This window comes from Euleptes europaea, chromosome 14 (genome assembly GCF_029931775.1).
Source record: "Euleptes europaea isolate rEulEur1 chromosome 14, rEulEur1.hap1, whole genome shotgun sequence".
Classification (NCBI taxonomy): Eukaryota; Metazoa; Chordata; class Lepidosauria; order Squamata; family Sphaerodactylidae; genus Euleptes; species Euleptes europaea.
The window spans coordinates 34,490,429-34,514,014 of record NC_079325.1 but is presented as its reverse complement, the minus strand read 5'-3'; the positions used below and the strand labels follow the sequence as shown (position 1 = coordinate 34,514,014).

The following is a 23,586-nucleotide window of genomic DNA, read 5'->3' as shown; positions in this document are numbered from 1 at the left end:
AACCCTCATGCTGTAATCTGTGAGCACAAAAAGAGAAGCAGTTACTTTGTAGTATATGGTTCTCATTTATTCAAAGACGAGTCAGTGCTGTGTTGAGATGAGTTTTAATATTTCACAGTAGGCAAACCTCTTACATTCTGCCTCCCAGCAATGATCAGTAAGCAGGAAGAATCCAAATGGCTGGGGTCAGAGGGCAGGAGCTTGTCCCAGCACCCACTGGCATCTGGTTTCTTATCTGGCTACAGCCACACATGAGTCTGGCAATGCTGCACAGCCTAAGAGAGCATGAAAAAGGGGGAGAAATTAGATCCCAACTCAAAAGGGTGATGGAGGCTACAGTCTATGGAGGTTCTTTTAGTACTTGTATGCTTCTAGCTTGGTTTTTGTGTTGGGGCCATTCAAAGGTTTAGGTCGCCAAACCTGCTGAAATTCATTCACTTGTGAGAAATGGTTGTATGAACAAGCTCCATGTGTCCTAGAGGCCCAGCCCTATTTTTAGATTTCACTTTTCTCCCCAATGGAGTCCCAGAGTGGTTTATTGCATTGTTCTCCCTCCCCTGCTTTATCTTCACAACAAAGATTACGATGGGCCCAGGACCACCCAGTGAGCTTCCACAGCACAGCAGGGATTCGGTCTCGGTCGTCTCAGATGCTAATCCTACACTTGTAACTGCTATGGCGTGCCAACTCTCTTCCCTTCCCATCTCTTTAGCCTGCCTTCCTAGCAGCATTTCTAGGCTGAGAATATTTTATTGTAATGATTTCTCTGCTGCCCATCAACCATCAGACTCTTGGTGGGTGTGAGTAATGACATAAAAATCACGAGTTGTCAAAGAAGTCTGCAACCTTTTAAAAAACATAAAATACAAACATAGGAGGAAGAGAGGCTATAGAGGAATGGTGTCCATAAAGCCCAAGCTGGGCCTGCCCTTCTAAGTCTAAGCTATGAGTGTAGCTGCCACGTGCTTGATGATCTTGGCAGCCAGTGGTGGTTTTGCGTTTGCTGCATGAGGCAGCTGTCTGATAACATGGCTTTCCCATAAAACAAGACGAGGTTCTTACCTTGCATTGCTCAGCAGCACTCAAGCTGGAGCACCAGTAAGTAGGACCCTGGGCACATGCTGTGTCTCCTGGAAACAGCCCCCACTCAGCCACGCAAGCACCCAGTTCCTGTTAGCAAAGGTAAGAGAACAAACAGGAGGAAGAGAAGTCAGTGCAGTCCCGTGCCTTAGTGGAAATAGTAGTCCTGTTGCCTTGTACACTGGAACTGCCTTCCTAAGCCAAGTCATGCCACTCTGAGGTGTCCGTGACCTATGAGGTGGCCTTTTGTGGTTAACAGCTTGAAATGTTCCCCCTTTCCACCTATTGCTGATAATCCCCGGAGGCTGAGGTCTACGTGATCATAACCCAGGAGTTCTAGTAGCTTTTATCCAGCGCTTTTCTGCATGAATTGCTTCACAAATCAGTTGGAGACTTTTGTAACTGACCTTTTCCTACAGCTGACTTGCCCATTTCCTTGAATGCTTAACAGAAAAAGTCAGTGAACAAATACGGTAAATGGAACAGAGTGGGGCTGAATGAGGTTTGACTGTATGGAGGCTGCTGAGAGCTGATTTAAGGATGAGAGGCAAGCTCAACAGAGCTGGTTTTACCCTGGGAAATTCCTCACTGTGTGCCGGCACCTGCCCACAGAACTGGTTGTTGCTACGTAAATACACTTCAGAAAACTCCGGATGCTTTGCAGACTCCATGTTGTGATCTTCATCAGTACAAGAACTGGATCTACAGAGGCATTTGAAGGATGGTGTCCATGGTGGACAGACCTGGCATACCTGGCATGTTTTCTGGGCGCTCCATGATTTTGCAAGCCGGGTAGCCAACTTTAACTGGTACTGGTGGACAAAGCTTTTGCACTGCAAAAGAGTAAGGGAATAACTTTAGCATAATCTGGGTTGGATTCATCCAGGTTTTCTGCTAGCAAGAAAGGAAGGAGATGATCTTTGACCACTCAGAAAGGCTATGCTGAGACTCATGGGACTTGAATGTACAAGGGCCTTGGAGGGGAATTGGGTGAAACTGAGTGAAAAAGCTGACGGCATCCCCAACCCTATATCTGTTTCTTTTCCTGGAAGCTTGGCTTCCTGGGTGTAGAAGTTGTTAATACCCCACTGTGTCTACAGATCACTTTATCCTGTATGGCTGGGGAAAGGAAACCATCTCTCTGCTTGATGGCAGGAGGGTGTATAGTTCCTCTTGTCTCAATGCAACCTAACCTTGCTGCATTGATAAATTCCTATCACCCATCTTATCACTGATTGCCTCTCAGATGTTTGGGAGGGCAGAAGGTGGCGTCTCTGCCAAAAACAAACGCAAGGACTTTATTTGTCGTTCACATAGGACCTTTGGAGGAGAGGGCTCCAAGTCATCCTACCCTCCTCTTTAAACAGAAAAATACATTGTCTTGTGTAATGCTGGATATTCCTTGTGTGAGTTTTAGGAGGATGGTTGTTACATGGGATCTCTGCGGCACTCGGCTGGACAACAGCTACCTGAGCCCCCTTCTTGTGCTGCTGGTCTGACTTGGTGGGTCAGACCAGCAGCATCTTTTTTTCATACTGTGGCCAACCAGTTCCCCTTGCCAGGCAACAAACAACACGTAGAGGCCAAGGCCTTCCCCTGAATAAGCATCTGCTAGCAAGAGCTGGAGCTATGGGAAGGTACGATGGCCTCTTCTTAGCTCCAAGCTCTCCCTGCCCAGCAGCCCTGCAATGGGATAATGCCTTGAAAACATGCAGTTTGCAGTTTCTCCCCCCACCCCATTGTCTAGAGTTTCCCTCATCTCACTTAAAGTCCCACAATGTCTCTCCATGTGGATTTCAGATATTGCTTGAGCAGAAACTACTTCCTGTTATTTTGGGGGCTTTGGTGAAGCCAAGACTTGGGCAGGGAGTCCTGGGCCAGCAGTCGCTCTCTCCTCTCTTTGGGCACTCACCTCTTCCTGCCAGTCTGGATAGGTGCTGCTGCAGGTGCTAAGCAAGGCTGCCTCTATTTCGGCTCGGGTGTTGTTTGCCTTGAGGGACAACTTCACCTGGCTGCTGATAGCGAGGCAAGCCTGGCAAGGGAGAAGCCCTGGATCGAACTCTGTAGTGGAGAAACACAGGAGAATTTTTCACGGAGCTTTGCTGCGGTTTAAAATCTGATTTGCATCGGTGCAAATTTTGGATTATTCATGGCAGCTCCGAATTTTTCCGGATTGAGCAATAAAAGCCGCGTTATAACCGTGGCAAGTCAAACCACTTTTGCATCTGCATTTCAGCCCTGGCAGCTAACCTGTTACGGCCATTTTGAAGCCACCCTCCTTGGTATAAAAACTCTGTGCTGAAAAACTGGCTTGCCCATCGTACTGAAGGGACAGCTCTCCCAAGTCCTTAGCTGCACAGGAGCTGTTACCACCTCCTATTCAGCCCCAGCCAATGATTTTTGTCTATTCCAGGGACATGAGGGGAAGGGAGATTAAGGAACTTTGTGGCTTCCTAGCGGTTGTAGACTGCAAGCTCCCCTCAGCAGGAAGGGGGTCAGAAAAATGTCCTGTGGCTGCAGGTGGAAGTGTGCTATCCTCTCTCTCAAAGCCAGCCAGTCCACCAGGATTGATGGGCAGTAGTGGGGGTTGAGAGACGAGGGAGAGAGGGACCGCCAGGGCAGTCAAGTGCATGGCACTGGCTTTCTCTCTCTCTAAGCTCTGGCATCTTGGGTGCTTCTTAGGAATATCTCTTTGTCTGTGTTGGCATCTATTGGCAATTATAAAGCAGGGCCGCCCATCCGGCATCTGCTGCTCTGGAGATCATCACACCCTGTTCCAGGCACAGGCAACTTTTTTTGGCCCAAGTGCTGAAAATAAATGCAACGTCAGCCTGTTTAGATGTGCAGGCAGATCAAGAGGGAAGACTGTGCTTGGCCAGAGATTCTTGGAGCAAGCCAGTTCCCAGCAGCACCGGTGGCATCTCATGGACTGATCTTGGACTCAGTTGGTGGCTGTGCAGGTCTGGGAGGCAATGACGGGCATAAAGAATGCCAGTTGCCTTCTCTGTGTCACTAACCCAAGCAGCGCTGACCGTACAACAGGCAATGGGAAAAAGCTCGTTGGAGAGTTTCCACTTAGCTTGAAGTGGCCTGGGGAGAAACACGTCTGTATACATGCCTGAGCTCGAGAGAGAGTTCATCTTGGCTAGCCTCGTACCTGGACCACAGTTTTCTTCTGTAGCACACATGAGCATCATCCCACAAATGAGGCGTGGCCCCAGCTTGCCCAGGATCAGATCAACAATGATTACGGTATATTTCTCCATCAAACACTGGCACATTCCAGCAATGGTTGCTGGCAGAATCCGGCAGAGTTGCGACAGGGACTTGGCAATCGCTTCCTGAAGAAAAAGCAAGCATTAATTAAAGTGTCTAAATTGAGAGATTTTGACTGGGCCTTCAGGTTGGGCCCGGAGTTCTCCCAGAGATACAATTGATCTCCAGCCTACAGAGATCAGTTCCCCTGGAGGAAACGACAGCATTAGTGCATGGACTCTATGGAATTACATCTCTGCTGACTTCCCTCCCCAAACCCCACCTTCCTCAGGCACTGTTTCCAAATTTCCAGGAATTTGCCAAGGTGGAGCTGCCAGCCCTTCTGGGCCTAGTAAGTTGCTTGAAAACTCTTGTCCTACTGAACTTTGCAGCTGTAGCCATAGGCAGTTCGGACCAAAGAAGGACTCTCATGCTCTTGCAAGTGCTGTGCAAAAGTCCTGTGCTGTGCAAGTGCTGTGCAAAAGTTTTTAGAACTCATTCAGTGCCACTTAAGGCTAGATGACTATAGATAGCATGATGGGGAGGACTATAGTTGTGGCACCCTCTTTTGGTAGTCCAGAGTGTCCTGTGAAGGGGGACAGTGTGCTGGACCCAATCCCAGTGCCCCACCAAGAATAAACAAGAAGCCTGTGCCTCTCCTTCATTGGCCTGAATGACTCCTGCTTGTGTGTGGGGTGGGGGTGGAGGGGTGCACAGAGAATGAGTCAGAGTATAGAAATCTCATCTCTGCTCTAAGTGATGGAGGGTGCTGTCTGCTGCTTCCAGAGATAGGGAATCCAGGCACCTTGGTCCCTGCAGAGGTTTTAATAGTTGCCCCTGACATATTCACAAAATTAACACCGTCAGGTTAGAAGTTCTGTTTGTTTGTTTTTAAAGATAGAAGATGTAGATGCTCAAGCTGCTGAGCTCTGTGCCTGTTTGCGCCTGTTTCGTGAGAAGGAAAATGGCTTCCGTACCTTTGGGATGAGACCTTCTATCCTGCCTACAAAAGATCGACACATCCAACAGAGAGGCAGGGGAATGGGCAGCTCCTCCCCTGGTTTCTAGGAAAAAGCAATAAGCGTAAGCATCTTGTTGCTGCGGTAAAAGCCACGCTGAAGCAGGACTAGGTTTCGTGCCTTGCTCATCCTGGAGCAGAAAGGTTTTGGTCCTGTTGGCCCCCTCTGGTCAGTGGCTCCTTGGGCCTAAAAAGTCCTGTTCTGGCCAGGCTCACGGATGGGTACCATTCCCTTCCTTCTCCATTTTTTGTTGCTGAGGCTGTTCACCCCCATCCCCATAGGCCCAGTGCTAAGCCCACTGGGATCATTGCCTATATCCTAGGCAAGAAGATCTCTATCATCCAATTCCCTCACTGCATTTCTTGTGTAGTGGGTAATTCCAGGCAGGTAAAGTCCTTGGCAGCAAAAGCACTTCCTGATCAATAGGGTTGCCAGCCTCCAGGTGGTGGCTGGAGATCTCCCGCTATTACAACTGATCTCCAGGCGACAGAGATCAGTTCATTTGGAGAAAATGTCCGCTTTGGCAGTTGGACTCTATGGCATGGAAGTCCCTCCCATCTCCACCCTCCTCAGGCTCCCTCCCCAAAAAAATCTCCAGGTATTTCCCAGCCCAGAGCTGGCAACCCTACTGATCAAGGGGCCATGACACACCACCTTGGACTTGTGCCTAGGTTCATGCAGGATTAAAGTTAGCATTAGGGGAGGAAGACTTGTTCCCCTTCATCTAGGTTTGGCAGGGTCAACATGATGAAGCAGTCCTTACCTGGGTCTGGCTGTTGGGTGTGATGAGAGCTTTGCCTTGCAGCAACTGAAAGAACTCCTCCACCACTGGAACCAGTGTGTTGAAGGTGTTCTCGCTCTCCATCGGCTCAGAGTGGCACAGGCCCAACTTTGTGCAGACAGACAAGGGCTTCTGAAGGACACAAGGATCCAGGGTGGGAAATGAATAGTCCATTCTGAACTTTTCGAGGAAGCTCTTTTGCACACGCCAAGAGCAAATAGTTTCATTTCCATGATGCTTGTGCAGGAGATCTTCACACTGGATTGGCCCAGATATGTCTGTCTTCTGTCCTACCTCTGTACTTTCTCATGCTACAGTAGCTTCCACCTTAGCTTCTCTACCCCCATCCCCACTATCAGTCAGCTTCTGGGTTACTAAATAACTAAGGAAGGGTTCATGGCAGATCTGGTCCAACAGGGGCTACTTACGATCCGCCCTTCCAGGCTGGAGATGAAGAGGTCCAAGTATGTATCCACCAGTGTCTGGCAACGTGGGATCAGCGTCTGCAGCGGTAAGGTGGTACATTCATGATCCAGGTACTTTTGGATGGCCTCCTGTGTGAGGACAATAGTAGGAATAGGTGGGGAGGGAGGCAATATGGTGTCGTGGTCAGCAGGGACCAAGACACTGAACAGACAGAGCTCCCAGATGAGTTGGCAGCAGAGGCTGGGCCCTCTACCTCCTCGGAAGTTAGCAAATGGTCTCTATCAAAGGCCCCCGCTCCTAGCATGAGTAATAAGGAGGAGAGACAGCTGCAGCTGGTAGAATCACCCCCGCCTGTAGCTAGGCTGAGGGAAAGATTACGCAAAGATTTAGACACCCGCAGCAGGAATGCACGGGAGTATAGGCGAACACAAAGCCCTGAATACTGACAGGAGCCAAGCTAGGTAATTAGTGGGGCAAAGGAGTGCACCACCAGAGAATCATATATTCCAGGCTGTTGGGAGGTTTCTCTGTGGAAGCAATGATTCAGTTTCCGGACTGCTTCGCATCCACTTTGGCTTCTGTTCTGACCCTTTCTCCGACCGGCTTGAATTCCTGGAACTCCGACCCTTGGCTTGATTCATGACTCTTCTTCTGGACACGTTTGGACTCGTGTTTTGATCTCCACTGACTCAACCTTGGACCGCACGAGTACCCAGCCTCCTAGCCCCGCCCGGGACCTGACATATGGGTAGGCTTGGGATGTCTGTCCATTTCTCTTGAGCCTGCCTCTCTGGCAGCTATTCACACAGTCAGCTTAGGGAGGGATAGCTGTCTCTTATGGGATGTCTGTTTTACCATCACTCATCCCAACTAAAAGTTGGGCTGTTTGGAGGGTACAGAGATGAGCAGCACTTGCTGGATTACCCATGGTCTCCTGCATTTGCAACTACTGGGGCTGCAATGTTTGGTCAACTGAGTGGTTAGCTTGACTAAATGTGTTTTAATCAATTAAGAAGACTGCCTTCAATGAATCAAGCTGCAGATTTGTAAGCGCAAGTACTTACAACTGCAGTTGGCAAGCATCATTTTACAAGAGGCATCCCTACCACCACCACCACCCAGGAATGCCTCTTCCTATGCTAGAGCCTGCTATGATGCCATGGTGCATAATAATAATACTAATAAGAAGAATGCTTTTTAAGATTATTGTTCTGTTCATATTTAAAATGTATGTATTTAAAATATTTATATACCTGCTTTTCTCCCAGGGCCAAAGGCCAGATATATAAAAATATATGCAGACTTATTTGATTAAACATCATGCAATGCTCTAGTGAAAGCAGAAAAGGAGGTAAGTATTGTGCATTAGAAAACCAAATAATGGCATTAGGAGAATTACACAAAGAGGTAGGTTCTGTACTTTCCTGACTTCCACTTTTAAGAGAGGGGCCATTTGTGAATGGTTTCATTTATATTGCATCTTCCATCCATGAAAATTCAGGTGGCAAATGTGTATGGGGTAGGAAGGGTTTTCCCAGGAGGTCTCCCATCTAGGCATTGACCAGACCCAGGCCAGCTTAGATTCAACTAAGTGTCATGTACAGAAACAAAGGGTGGGCCTCTTGGACACGTAAGAGGACAAGTGCTTTATACACGGCTGATGTATTGATGTAGAGGGAATGAGGCTCAGGGAGCTGGTTAGGGTCTGGGAACTCTGCAGAGACTGGGTTCCCACTAGGTTTTCCCTCCCTCAAGCCTCCACTGATTTGTAACTATTTAGCAAAGCTGCACATTCTGGACACTTGGGTTGAAACTAAAAATGGTTTGGAAACTTCAATGACAACACATTAAACTAGTACTTATATAACTTCACTGGCTACCTGTTGTGTTTCCGAAGCTCAATTCAAAGTTATCCTTGCCTTTAAAGCCTTGAACAGTTCGGAATAAGGCACCTCAAAGGCCTCTTGTTCCCATAGGAGACTGCTTGAGCTTTGAGATCTTCCATCCTAAGCTCTGTTTTGTGACTCCCACCTTTAGAAGTCAGGTGGGTGGGCTGCAAAAGACAGGGCCTTCTAGGCTGTGGCACCTCATCTGTGGGATGCCTTTTTCTTGTAGACTGTTACTAGACCAAACTCTGTGGATTTTAAACTATGACTTACAGTTTTTCTGTCCAAAATTTCACAGATGGAAATAGGGCTGTGCATGTCAACTCACTTCTCGTTCCAAGGCTTGCTTAACAAGCCCTGCTTACCTATTGCTGGAGGCATTTTGCTATCTGCTATATTCATCTTGCCCTGACCTGGACAGCCCAGGCTAGCCTGATCTCATCAGATCTCAGAAGTTAAGAAGGGTCGACCTTGGCAAGTATTTGGATGGGAGACCTCCAAGGAATACCAGAGACATGACTCAAAGGCAGGCAATGGCAGGCAAACCACCTCTGAGCGTCTCTTGCCTTGAAAACCCCACCGGGGTCGCCATAAGTCAGATGTGAGTTGATGGCAAAAAACAAAACAAAACTTATGTATGCAGCGGGAAGCTGAAACTCTGTTGAGCTTGGAGCCTCTCCAGGCTCCAGTGCTTGTAGGGTTTCCAGGTGCCCAGTGTTGGTGGGTAAAACCCCGCCAATCCACTGGGTTGCCCGCCGGCTGGCTGAGGTCTACCCAGAAGCGACGCGGATGCTCTGGCAACCTCAGCTGAAACTGTATGGCGCACATCCACCACGGCCCCGCAAAGCTCCCGCTGGTGGAGCTGAGGGGCGTGGCAAGCCTAGGCACTTGTGTGTTCCTGTTGGCTGTAAAGGTTGCAGCCGCCCAATCATGGACTTGGGGTGTGTGGCCCTGCACGGCAGAGTGGGCATATAAGCAGGAGTTCATTACACAGTTCTCCAGTTCTAGTTCTGTTCTGCTCCTGTTCTCTAATAAAGCAGTTGCTGTTGGAACTCCATCTCCGGTCTCGTGCCTCGCCCACACATACATAATAAAAACCCTTTTTCCTTTCCAATGCCCTGCCTTCTGCTGAGTCAAAAGCCAAGAGTGGGAAGCTTCTTTTATTGAAAGAGAAAAAACGTAATTGTTCTGCAGTACATTATCAATACTTGCAAGATGAGAAATGGCAGACTGTATACTGTACAGGGAGCCTTAGTGTTCATTTAAAGGCATTTACATGGATGTGCTCCAGGGCAGACGTGCCCTTTCCCATGCAGAAGAGAGCTAAACACTTGACAAAGAAAACTAGCAGCTCCCAGTAATAACATTTCAAGGAAGATGGCCCCTGCCCAAGGAAAGAATAGGAATAATGATTTGCCAGGGACAAGGAACAGATAAGAGAGGTTGTGGTAAATAGAAGATGAGCTACCTGGTTCTCTTGATTACCTTAAAGAACGACTCCTTGGCCATGCGAGTGAGGATGGTGACAATCTGTTTACAGTCTGCACATGAATCCTCCTAGGAGACAAGAGTAAGTGGGACGTCACAGGCCGGAGGCTGGCTCAGGGCTAGGGTTGCCAACTCTGAGTGGCGAGGATGATCAGGGGCCTGGAGACCAAGCCCTACAAGGAAAGTCTGAGTGACTTGGAGGAGTTTGAAGATGATTGCTTTCTTTAAGTATTTGAAGGGCTGTCACTTAGTGGAGGGCAGGGAACTGTTCCTAGTGTCAGCAGAGGATAGGACTCACAACAATGGGTTTAAATTACGGGTGGAAGGGTACTGTCTGGATATTAGAGAAAATGTTTTTACAGTAAGATTTGTTCAGCAGTGGAATCGGCTGCCTAGGGAGGTAGTGAGCTCCCCCTCACTGGCAGTCTTCCAGCAGTGGCTGGACAAACACTTGTCTGAGATGCTCTTGGCTGATCCCGCATTGAGAAGGGGTTGGACTCGATGGCCTGTAATGGCCTCTTCCAACTCTATGATTCTATGAGTTGGGAAATTCCTGGAGATTTGGAGGTACAGCCTAAGGAAAACAAGGTTTGGGTAGGGGAGGAACCTCAGCAGAGAATAATGCCATAGAGGTCACCATTCAAAGCAGCCATTTTCTCCAAGGGAAGGGATCTCTGTAGACTGGAGATCAGTTGTTATTAATCTGGGAGGTTTCCAGGCCCCACCTGGAGGGTGGCAACCATAGCACCTGAGTACAAAGTACACATTTCCTTTATACATGTCTAATATTCTATGCTTTGTTTCAAATATCTGCAAGCCTGGTTCTATCACACTGATTATTAGATGTGTCATCCTACTGATTGCATCGCCTTACTCTGTGTAATCTGCCTCGAGTCTTAGCAAGGAAGGCAGACTATAGATATGATATATAAATACTGGGGGAAAGCATCTCATGGAACTAGGCCCTCAGAAAAGTTATCTCCCAGGCATCTAAGTGAATGGTAGGGACCCATCGTGCCTCTCAGCAGCAATATTTTGTCTTTGCCCCTTGCCTGGTGTCTAGTACAGCAGCAGATTCTCCAAGAATCAGTCCTTCCTCACACTGTTCTGTGATGACCACTGAGCCATGGAAAGGGAGGAAGAGCTGGTGGGGAAAGAGACTGGCAGATACTTACATGGGTGGTCCAGTTCCAACCTGTCTGCATACAGTGTTGTAAGGTGCCACACTGGATGGCAGTCATTAGGTTCTTACACCAGTATGTAGGACCTTGGGCACATTGATGGTGAATGGAGATCTTGTTGGCCAGGGCTGGAAAAGGAGAAGAGAAGACCAGGCTTGTATAAGTAGCAGTGTACTGGAGACAGAAATATGTGTTCTTGTAGGAGTTATGGCCAAGTGCTTCAGCCACTGGCCAGAGAATCAATAGGCAGAATAAATAAGGGCAATAATAAGCCTTAGCTTGAGTGTCCAAAGCATTGCACATATTTTATCTCCTTGTTAAACTTCCTCCTCTCCCCAAACTCTGACCTCCCGAGGCTGAATTCCAAAATCTCCAGGAATTTCCCAGCCTGGAGTTGGTAACCCTATGTCCAGACTACACAGATCAGTTCCCCTGAGGAAACAGCAGCTTTGGAGAGCAGACTGTATGGTATGCCATAGATTCTGTCTTCTGAAGCTACAGTATACCATAGAGGTCTACAAGTAACAGAGGTTTTAGAGTGATCTCACATCCCCACTGAGCTCCCTCTCTTCCTCATATACTGCTGTGCCTCCAAATCCTCAAGAATTTCCCACATCGGAGTTGGCAACCCTAACTCCAAGTCCCCTGAAAACCTCACCCTGCAGTTCCCTGAAGATATGACCCAGTATAAGGGATACAATAGAACTTCATGGCGTGCCATGTTCTAGCTGCTGGGAAATGGAGCAGAAATTCCCTTCTGGAATCTACCTACCAGGTAGGAGCAAGCAAGTACCATTGCAGAAAGTTAGACCCAACTCCCAAATTAGGAAGGTGATTCAGAAAGATACCATGATATAATTAAAAGCTATGGAGAGAATCAGGAGCCCCATGGGGCAGAGTGGTAAACTGCAGTACTGCAGTCCAAGCTCTGCTCACGACCGGAGTTCAATCCCGACGGAAGTCGGTTTCAGGTAGCCGGCTCAAGGTTGACGCAGCCTTCCATCCTTCCGAGGTCGTTAAAATGAGTCCCCGGCTTGCTTGTAGGTAAAGGGAAGATGACTGGGGAAGGCACTGGCAAACAGCCCCGTAAACAAAGTCTGCCTTGAAAATGTTGAGATGTGACATCACCCCATGGGTCAGGAATGACCCGGTGCTTGCACAGGGGACCTTTACTTTTATGGAGAGAATCACATTTCGTCTATCTCCTGATGCATTCTGTATACCAAACCTGGGCTTGAAACCAAACTGACTGAGGTTAGTATCATCCAGCAGAGTCTGGGGCTGCATCACCACCACCTGCTCAATAATGGGACAGGATGAAAGTTGCAAAAGCCATCTGAATCCAATTAAGATAGGGGTTGTTTTTTTTAAGGATTGGTCTTAACACCGTCTCTTTCAAGGCAGCAGGCAGCGCCCATCTTGTAAAGAAGCATTAACAGTCTCCTGGGCCCACCCAGTCAGATGAAATTAGCCATGAAGGCCATTCCATTTGACTGGCTCTTTCTGTAAACAGAAACCATAAAAAGATATGAAATTTTGCATAAATGCTTGCTATAACAGTGCAATGGATGTACTTCTGGACTGGTACAAGAGGATATGGTCAGTGGCCTGGCCTGTTCTAACTAAATTAACTTATTACAAAAGAGAAGGAAGATTAAATGTTTGTGAAAAACTGGATGTTGTTTATTGAATACTGGGACATGTATTTTGCTGGTTCTTTGAGACCATATGTATTGTTTTCTTTGATATTATTTGAAGAAAATATACATTTTATAAATGCAATGGAAGGGTACGTAATTTAAAAAATTGAATTTTCACCTTCCAAGCGAAAAGTAATTTCACAGTCCAAGTAACCATAACTACCTAAATAATACCCTTCAAGCTACTTCAGTTCACATACATGTGCCTCCTTCATTTTATCTTCACAACATCCTTTTGGGGTAGGTTAGGCTAAGAGAGGGGGAGTGATGGGCCTGAAAACCATCCAGTGATCTCCAGGTTGAGTGAGGTTTTGCCACAATTCTCTCCCAGCTCTTCATAGTGTGGGGAAAGAAGATGACATCTGTCATGTCAGTCCTGCCCTTGGTAGAGTCCAGCTCCTCTCCCTGCTGTGTCCCACAAACAGAGAAAAATATAGTTCTTTATTCTTTGGGTTTGGACATACAATGGGAACAATAAACCAGGAAGTTCTCAATCACAAAACCCATTGAAATGAGGGAGAGGTCCTGTATTAGCTGCACTCTTTCACAACTCCCTTTCATGGGGCTTGTTCAGAAGACCTACAGTTTTACTTAACCCCTTGTTTGCAGTACTAAAACTACAACGGTCACTGATTGGTAGCCTAATTCCCAGAAGAGTGTTTCACCAGAGCTCACTATGAACCTCATAAGGATAGTACCAACATCAGCAGGGACACCAAAACGTTGGGGGAAAGTTTTAATTTCACATCCCTCTAATGCCTCTCTTTGCTGCTGACCACCAAGAGATTATCCAGAAGGAGACTCATTTCAGCAGAAGCCAAGGCTCTTGAATTGGACATTATTTGATTGAAAGGTGGAATATAATTCTTTAAAATACAAGCCAGCCTGGTATAGTGGCCAGGGTGGTGGACTTCGATCTGGGAGACCCATGTTCAAATCCCTGCCATGCCATGAAGCTTGTTTAGGGGGATCACCTTGGGCCAGTCGTTTTCTCTCAGCCTAACTTTCCTTCCAGAGCGGCTGAGGTAACAATAAAATGGAGTATGAGATACATCACCCTGATGGAAGAAGGATTAAAAAATGTACCAAATAAAATACTGAAGAATAATAAATAAAATGTAACTGTTAGCCAGTCACCGTGTGGGGCTCAAAACAACTCACCAGAAGTGACCAAGGAGTAGAAGACTATACTAGAAAAGGGAAACGACTAGGGTTGCCAGGTTCCTCTTCACCATAGGCGGGAGGTTTTGGGGGGCAGAGCCTGAGGAGGGTCGGATTGGGGAGGGGAGGGACTTCGATGCCATAGAGTCCAATTGCCAAAGCAGCCATTTTCTCCAGGTGAACTGATCTCTATTGGCTGGAAATCAGTTGTAATAGCAAGCGATCTCCAGCTAATACCTGGAGGTTGGCAACCCTAGAAATGACATAGCCAGCCTGTGACATAATACCAGGGGAGGGAGGGGAAGGTGACCTTTAGCCAGTTTGGGTAAAGGCAACAGAACAACTAACTAAGCTGTAGACTAAGTGCTGGGTTTGGACATGGGACTCAGCAGCCTTTCAGGCATGAAGCTCCCTAGTTGGCCCCAGGTTAGTCAGTATCTCTTAGCCACACCCACCAGCACAGGATTAAAAATTGGTTTTAGATACTGATACCCTACTTTTGTCCCCACTGGGGACCCAAGGCAGCTTGTGTGCGTGTGTAAAGTGCCGTCAAGTTGCAGCCGACTTATGGTGACCCCTTTTGGGGGTTTTCATGGCAAGAGACTAACAGAGGTGGTTTGCCAGTGCCTTCCTCTGCACAGCAACCCTGGTATTCCTTGGATGTTCCCCCATCCAAATACTAACCAGGGCTGACCCTGCTTAGCTTCTGAGATCTGACGAGATCGGGCTAAATAATGCTGCCTTTCCTCCCCAAAGCAGCTTACAACATTGTTATCCCCTCTTCCATTTTAACCTCACAACAACCCCGAGAAGCAGGTTAGGCTAAGAGAGAGTGGCTGGGCCAAAAGTGTGAGGACCTTGGAAAGTGTCATAAGAATAACAGTGCTAATGCCAATCAGGTCCTGTGCGCATGAGCCCTTCACACACTCCTCAGCTCTGTTGACTTCACATCCTTTGCAATACTTTAAGAGGTAAAGGGTCTCACTCTAGGACAAGGAACTGATACACTTGAGTAATTTTCCATGTTTGCAGTCAGGTCAGGTCCCCCCTTGGCTCTCCTTGGCTTCTCCTGATGATGTGGACATGATTCACAATGTTCCCACTCATGCTGTTTGCTCAGCTAGGCTTGGCATTTGGTGCGAGAAAGAGAGGCTGGCCTGCTTTTGAGAAGCAGCAGGTTTCAATTTCTTCATAGTTCCTAAAAAAGGCAGCGAAGACCCACAAAACACCCGACCAAGACATTTTTCTGCTTCAGGAGCTCTTGAAGAGTCACAGAAGAATCCAGGTGTGCAGCCCACTGAAACCAAGCACTTTCTAGACATTATACAATATTGTCTAGAAAGCTGTGCCAGAGTGCAGTGGTATTTGTGTCGAATCTGAAGTTTCTCCCTTTACAGAAGCTGGTGAAATATGACTACCGGTATCTTGAATATTAATAAAATTTCTGATAGGGTATGAACCTAGCAAAATGGAAGATATCTGAAAAAGTGAGCTGTGACTTACAAAAGCTCATACCCGTACCCAGAAATTTTGTTAGTCTTTAATGTGCTGCTGTGTGTGTAAAGTGCCGTCAAGTCGCAGCCGACTTATGGCAACCTCTTTTGGGGGTTTTCATGGCAAGAGACTAACAGAGGTGGTTTGCCAGTGCTACTGGACCTTTTTTTCTACTGCTACAGGCAGACTACCTGTCATGATCAATCTTGAATATTGCCACCTAGAATTTATTATTACCTTGAGAAAATTCTATCCTTCTAACCTGCTGGAGTTCTTACTGTTGTTAGCATTGTTTAACATTCTGTTTACAAATCTATCCATCTTAGCCAGTCCCCAGCATTCTAGCCCACTATCCACCAGCAGAAGGCAATGCAGATGGGTTTGATTCTCAATAGCTGCTTATATTGGGCATAGCCAGGGTTGGGTTTTTATTCCCATACCAGTAGTACCTCTGATCACCCCCTCCCAATTTCTCACGTTGCCATTCATTTCAGTGGGGAAAAGTAAAGCGCTGCACACATGAAGCTGCCTTCTACTGAATCAGACCCTTTGTCCATCAAAGTTAGTATTGTCTACTCAGACCGGCAGCAGCTCTCCAGGGTCTCAGGCAGAGGTCTTTCACACCACCTACTTGCCTAGTCCCTTTAACTAGAGATGCCGGGGATTGAACCTGGTACCTTCTGCATGCCAAGCAGAGGCTCTACCACTGAGCCACAGCCCTCCCCACTAAGAGACCCTGCTGGGAGGAGAGCAAAATCTGCCCATTACCTGATGCTAGACACCTGGCCTTTTTGTGCATGTAGACACACACATACACAGAGGGAGGACTCCCTGCAGTCTGCAAGCCTCCATCCATTCTCCCCTACTTGTATACAGCTCCCATTTTGTTAGGCTTGCAAATGTCATCATATGTATAAGGTGGGCATAGCAGGGGGCTCTGTGAAGTGGAGGCTGACTGTTCAGACATGACTCCTGTCTTTTTCCCAGCCTAACAAGACCAAATATATGTGGACACACTTGCTCCCATTCATCCCTTTTGAACTGTCCTCGTTCCTCCTTCCCTGCACTCTCAAGATTTATACTGCCAGCTTCCTGAGATAACAACCTCTCCTTGTAGGGTTGTTGCTCTTGATTCACCAATGTGTCTAATAATAAGAATGACCAAGATAATAACAGTTGCTGGCAAAGTCCTCTCCTTTACATGACCCAACAATACTTTTACTTATTTATTTAAAACATTTATTAGCCATATTTTTCTCTTACAAAACTCAAGGTGGCTTATACTGTTTTCAAAAATAATTATAAAAATACATACTTTAAAATAACAATGAGGACTGCCAATAAATAAAAACTAAATTAGTCAAATGCAGCTCTAAATTAAAAAACACACAACTAAATAAAACTAAATAAATATTGTCCTGCCAAATGGTGAGTGGAACATTATCATTCCCTTGCCTTTCCAGATTTCTTCCTGGGGTAACACAGGACCCTGCGCAACACAATACAATACAGTATAGATGACCGGTTACTAAGCGATTACATGCTCCCCATAGTAAGCTGCCCTCTGGAAAGTGGTCATCTGTATTCACTCTGAGCATGTCACCTTGGGGTCAGGTTCTGAACCTGGAGGTGAAAATTCCTCCCCATGTCCCCAGCCAATGGTGCTTACCTGAGCCCCCACAGAGCAAGGTGAGCAGAAGCAGTTGCAACATGGCCATGCTGTATTTTCATACCAAAGTGCTCAGGTATTCCTTTTATAATACTGCTGGATAAGGAGGGGCTTGCTTGGGAAGAGCAGAACCAGTGAGCCCAGCCAACAAGGAGGGCCCATGGAAATCACTCCCAGTGAGAGGCCTCATGTTCTTGGAGTTTTCAGTCACACCAGTCTTCGAGGCTGTCTTCTACTTGGGAGAGTGGCCACTCCCCCGCCCCATTTCTTGGGGCTGGGGAACAACCACCAGATTCTGAGATGTAGGGAAGATGGATGTGATCCTCTTCGTGTTTGAAAATGGCTAAGTAATTGTGCTCCTCAGCTGCAAATCACAGTTTACCCTTGCAGTCATTCCAGTCCTGGGGAACTCACCCAGCCAAGAGTTTCCCCCTCTCTCTACCCCTCTCACAACAGCTTTACCCAGCGTGGTGTGGTGGTTAAGAGCGGTGGCTTGGAGTGGTGGACTCTGATCTGGAGAACCAGATTTGATTCTCTACTCCTCCACATGAGCAGTGGAGGCTAATCTGGTGAACTGGATTGGTTTCCCCACTCCTCCACATGAAGCCGGCTGGGTGACCTTGGGCTAGTCACAGCTCTCTTGGAGCTCTCTCAGCCCCACTTACCTCACAGGGTGACTGTTGTGGGGAGGGGAAAGGAAAGTGATTGTAAGCCGGTCTGATTCTTCCTTAAGTGGTAGAGAAAGTTGGCATATAAAAACCAACTCTTCTTTTTCCCACTCATTTTTTATTTGGAAAAGTCTCTCTACGAAGTAATTTTCCCATTTGATTCTTGTGGGGAGCAGGATGTATAACTCCCCCACCCCATTGGTCCCCCTTTTTCTGCAATTTACAGGCCTTTCAGTGCTATCCAACCTCTCCCACCTGTCTTATTCCTCCTGCTCTGTCTTCCTCCTCTCAAAGTTCTGTGTATATCTGTGGCTTCCTGAGATTGCATCAGCTTTGGGCTTCTCCATCTCAAGGAAGGTTGTCTAGAGAACATCCATCATTAATAAATAGTTTGCATTTATACAGCGTTTCCTGAGTATTTAGATGCACATTCTCAATTGTCCTTAGCATCCCTGTAAAATCAGGATTATCATCCCCATACTAGATGGAAGACTGAGGCTGAAATTCCCTTAAAGATTTCAATCACTGGTTCTTTAAATCCATCTTGCTTTCAGGGTTGGGTTTCCCGGTGGTCTCCCATTCAGGCACTGACTAATCCTAGGTGGCTTGGCGTCAATACCTGGTTCCTCTTTCATTTAGTCTTTATGTTAGAAGAGGGAGCAAATTTAAGGAGAAATTAAAACCAGCCTTTAAGGCGCTAGAGGACTCGTTATGTGAACTGGGTCATGGTTATCTCCTTTTATCCAAATGGTGGCAAAGCATCAGCTGCAGAGACAGAGACATGTGATAGGGAGACTGGGCCTAGGGTGACCAGGTGTGCCTTTTCCTCCCTCCAGGAGTGTACATTTACGCACTTGGCTTCCCTCTCATTTAGCCGAGTGGGACTCTTGAAATGGACTTGCATAACTGAGTAAACAGCACCTGAATAGAGCCATTCATTTCTTTCGAGTGGACGAGGAGGTCATCTTTGACAAGTGTTCTAGAACTGTTGGCAGAAGAAGACAGATGGGAAATGTGTCTTTGCTCTCCATGCCCCAAGATGACTCTGAAGTTCAAACTATGCATGCATCCACAATGCAAACATGCAAAATTGCTTTTCTTCTGGACATAGGCTATGCCCACAGATCTACAGTATAAGGAGGGAGGAGGAGAAAAACAGGGGGGGGGGACTCTATTTGAGATTACTAAAAAGGTTGAGTTTTAGCAGGCATGATAAGATTTCCAAATTATTACAGGAATGGGAAAGCAAACTCTCTGCATTTGTCAATCCTCCATCTGATGTTTTCTTCTGGGGCATTCTTACAGGGAAGAAAAGGGTGCAGCCACTCACAGTTGTCCAGCCAATGACTTGGCAGCATACAAAAATGCTTGGTGATGCTCTATGCTTTCTTATTACTTCACATTTCCAGGACCCCTGAGTTCAGAACCATTGCTAGGGCAGAAATGTGCTAAAATCACCCTTCTTTTCATGCATGCCCCCTGCTATTGGTTCTGATATTGAGAAATTACTCAAAGAAAACTACACCGGTCTTCCCCCCGAACCTGGTCTTGGCCTGTTGCATCCACCTTGAGTGCAGGAAAATTCAGGAAAGGGCTTTTTGATCCACGCCTCTCAAACTTTGGAACTCCCTGTCACAAGAGGCTTACTCAGCCTCATAATTTTAGAGGATGGTGAAGACCATGCTTTCAAGGAGAGCCATTGGTGGAGTAAGCTTGAACTCTAGTTTGATTGAGTGCTTTTTTGTGTTTTTTAAAAATTCTTTTGCTATGTTTTTTCTAGTTTCCCTGGCTTTTATTGGTGATCTGCTGTTTTTTCCTGATTTGTTTGTTTTGCTGCTTTTATATAGGCCCAGAGTTTTAGAATACTCTTAAAGCTGTGACTATTTTAATTTGCATCTTAATGTTTTAATTTTTGTAAGCTGCCTTGGGTAGAAGGGATGGGTTATTCTTAAACACACCTCAACCACACCCGCTTGCCAATCTAGATCAGCCAGCACATCTCTTCTGGTGGCTCCAGTGATCTGCCAAGTGCATTTGTGTCTTCTGTAATGGTTTCCCTGCCCTGTGAAGTGAAGGTTTATTTTTACACCCTGTGACAGCCATTCTGGAAGAAGTGTGGATAGCTCCTTCCTTCCTCTAATGTCACAGAGAACCTCAACCCTTTTGAGCCTGTGGGCATCTTAGGAATTCTGATACAGGGCAGTGGGCACACTCTCAAAATGGCTGCTACGGAAGGTGGAGCCAACCACAAAATGTAATGGAGAGAGGGTAGACTCTAGGGGAGCGGCTGTGGCTCAGTGGTAGAGCATCTGCTTGGCATGCAGAAGGTCCCAGGTTCAATCCCCGGCATCTCCAGTTAAAGGGACTAGGCAAGTAGGTGATGTGAAAGACCTCTACCTGAGACCCTGGAGAGCTGCTGCCGGTCTGAGTAGACAATATTGACTTTTCTGGACCAAGGGTCTGGTTCAGTATAAGGCAGCTTCATGTGTTCATGCAGTAACTCTTCAACATTTCAAGTAGAAGCTCTGTTTAAGAGGATGGCTTTCGATCTGCACAGTCAACCAGGAGCCCTGTTAGACAAACCACCTACTTAGCCCCTCCCACTTTATAAAAGCACTTGGTGGGCACCACTTTGAGGATTCCTGTCATAGAGTAGGTAAGTCTGTTCTCCCAGAAGACATTGTCCAAAAACTGGCAGCTGATTGTTATTTGCATTAGCCTATCTTTGCAGTGTTTTGAAACAGATGTTGATTTTGTGTTTTTTGCAAGACGTTTCAGACATTTCTGGGAGAAGGAAGGTATACCTTTTCAACAAATATAGTAAATGAATGCAATGAGTTTCATTGCATGCACATCTTACCATATGGGGATGAAATGATACATTGCATAGTGATACAAGCTGATTATAAACAAACCTGTCAGTTCAAAGAAGAATCCAAAGGAAAAGTTATATATTCAATACCTTTTAATTTTATGAAGGAGAACTAAAATGATACAAACTGCAAGCTCTCAAGTGTATATAACAGATATGTTGCAATGCACCTCATACTATAGGAAACCGCAAGAAGTATATAGGAGGACAATATCCCAGAATCACATGGAACAGAAGAAAAGTTGGTTTTTATATGCTGACTTTCTCTGCCACTTAAGGGAGACTCAACCAGCTTACAATCACCTTCCTTTCCCCTCCTCACAATAGACACCCTGTGAGGTAGGTGGGGCTGAGAGAATGTGACTAGCCCAAGGTCACCCAGCTGGCTTCATGTGGAGGAGTGGAGAAACCAAACCGGTTCACCAGATTAGCCTCTGCAGCTCATGTGGAGGAGTGGGGAATCAAACCCGGTTCTCCAGATCATTGGCCACCGCTCCAAACCACTGCTCTTAACCATGCTGGCTCCTTGTTCTAGAACAGGGGTGGGGAACGTCAGGCCCGGGGGCCGTTTAAGGCCCGCGAAATCATTTGGTCTGGCCCTTCATGGGTCCTGGCAGATCTCTAGCTCAGAAGGATCTAAGACTGGTGATCTGCCCCCTCCCGTGGACAGGAATAACCTCTATTCAAGGCGGATGTGAGTTTGTTTTGCTGAGAAAAGGAACCTTTTTCCTTCTTGCAGAAGAGTCATTAGCTATGGAGCTGCTAGGACTGCCCAAAAAACTATGTTAACCCTTTCGCACCTGGGCGGTGGAGAAACGTATTCCCTCAGTACTACAAGAGGGCTGGGGGCGGAAGTGGCGATAATGAACAAGTTAAAGGGGGCAGGGCCAGAATGCACGGCGGGGGGGAGCGAGTTCGTAGCCAGTGTGTCTTCACCCCTGCAGGCCGAGGTAGCAGGAGCCCGCTGTAAAATCCGCCCCCTACCATGTGGAACAGGAGCAACTCTGGCGTGTGGCTGGACGGCTATGTCTGGCTGGTGCAACAGACCATCCTGTGCCACCAGGTGGGCAAGTGTGCCACCGAATGGATGCCTGCCTACTTGCTTGCATTTTGTTTGGTCACCTGGGGCAGCTGCCTGCTTGGGGCTTGGCTGGCTAATTTTTAAGTGGATAATTTTGTATGGCCCGCGAATGATGTTAGAAATATCCAAATGGCCCTTGGTGGAAAAAAGGTTCCCCACCCCTGTTCTAGAAGACTGGAGCAAACTCTAAAGGAAAATGCTCCCCAAACTCCAGTCTTCCCCAGATTTGGAAGAGGCGTGGTGAGGAAAAGGAGGCTGTGAGCCACGTGGATTTTCCACTTTATTTAGACTCTCCCTCCCATTAAATTGGGGTTGGTAAAGGCCGCCTCTCCTGCTTAACCCGCCTGGCGAGAGCGACCGTGGGACCTGCCAGCTGACTTGCGGGGTGGGGGGACGACACAGCTGGATTTAACCATGATGCTGGCGAGGCAAAGAGCATCCCTGCGCCCTTCTGCAAGGGCCCGGCTTCTTGCGCTCCAACCAGGGCCGGGGCCGTTTTTTTTCGCGCCCTGGGCAAGGCTAACTACTTGCCCCCCCCCCCCACCATTTGCTAACCAATTTTCAAAAATAGATGTCTTGTAGAAAATAAAATAAAAGCCTGATGCATTCCTATAAAACCTTTTAAAAGACGCTATAATTATATTCCATAGTACTGTTGTGGTACTCGTCTTAAGATAAAAATATATAAATTGTCGGCTGCATTTTTTGTACAGAAACTAATCTGCTTAAAAACGGTGCCCCTCGGGCCAGTTCTTCGCCCCTCTGAGGTCTGCGCCCTAGGCGACCGCCTAGTTCGCCTAACGGGAGCACCGGCCCGGGCTCCAACATAAGCACAGCGGCTCCGCACGCTGCCTTCAGTTACAGCACAGCAGTCACGGGTTTCCAACGCTTTGCAGTGGGCTCGCGGGGAAGCCCAAGCGGACTTGCCAGCCAAACCGGTCGCGGGAAGCACGTGTAGCATTTAAAAGGGGGCCGGGGCGGGGAAGTCCCTGCCTGGTCCAGCCCCGTCCACGGAGCCTCGTTTCCCTTTCCCCACCTCCTCGCGAGGAAGGGGCTGCGCTCGGCATCGCCATCTAGACGAGCTCAGCTTTCTCACGCGGGATGCTCAGCGTAGCGGCCGGGAAGGGAACCGGCTCCAAATCCACAGGGGGTCGCCGTGTTAGTCTGTCTGCAGTAGTAGAAAAGAGCAAGAGTCCAGTAGCACCTTAAAGACTAACAAAAACGGCTGAATTACAGTTGGTAATCAAACTAAAGTCAATGCATTTACCTGGGCTGAATAAAGACCTTGCATTCATGGCTCATGACCAATGCGGATTTCTCCACACCCATCTCTCCCCTGGACATCACAGAGACTCTAATCCCACACCTAATCCCATCACGCCTGCTAGTCACATTTACATACTAATGCTTGTCTGAATTCACTCTCCTCTACTTAAAGACAGATGGATTCACATTCTAGCTGTATTTGAAGAAGTGAGCTGTGGCTCACGAAAGCTCACGCCCTGCCAGAAAATATTCTTGTCAGTCTTTAAGGTGCTACTGGACTCTGGCCCTTTTCCACTACTGCAGACAGACTGTGAGCCTGTGGCTCACGAAAGCTCCTACCCTGCCAGAAAATATTTCTGTTAGTCTTTAAGGTGCTACTGGACTCTTGCTCTTTTCGACGGCTCCAAACTGGCAGGCGAGCCCGGACCGCGGCTCCTTTTCCCCACCACCGCCGCCTTTGCAACAGCCTCGTCTCAGCAGCAACTTTTCAAAGCCCGGCAGGATTCCGCCGCCGCTTCCTATTGGCCTGTTTGCAAGGGGCGGGAGGGCAGGCGGCGAA

The 23,586-nt window shown here is 47.4% G+C and overlaps 1 protein-coding gene across 1 annotated transcript; it reads right to left on the bottom strand.

The window, feature by feature from the left end:
* Positions 1-239: 239 nt before the first annotated feature.
* On the bottom strand, positions 240-17,217 carry SFTPB (surfactant protein B). Its single transcript, XM_056860762.1, has 11 exons — positions 17,141-17,217; positions 11,111-11,244; positions 9,933-10,004; positions 6,564-6,689; positions 6,118-6,267; positions 5,313-5,399; positions 4,238-4,421; positions 2,993-3,141; positions 1,833-1,913; positions 1,063-1,170; positions 240-275 (listed from the first exon to the last, which is right to left on the bottom strand). Exons 1-11 carry the CDS (start codon positions 17,187-17,189, stop codon positions 240-242), a joined length of 1,176 nt encoding a protein of 391 aa, XP_056716740.1. The 5' UTR covers positions 17,190-17,217.
* Between the last annotated feature and the right edge of the window lie 6,369 nt (positions 17,218-23,586).

Coding starts and splice junctions, on each gene's coding strand:
- SFTPB (XM_056860762.1), bottom strand. CDS start 17,189: ATGGCCATGTTGCAACTGCTTCTGCTCACCTTGCTCTGTGGGGGCTCA. Junction 4,422..5,312: donor TAGAAGGTCTCATCCCAAAG/GTACGGAAGCCA, acceptor CTTTTTCTTCAG/GAAGCGATTGCCAAGTCCCT. Junction 1,171..1,832: donor GCGCCCAGAAAACATGCCAG/GTATGCCAGGTC, acceptor CTTTGCTAACAG/GAACTGGGTGCTTGCGTGGC.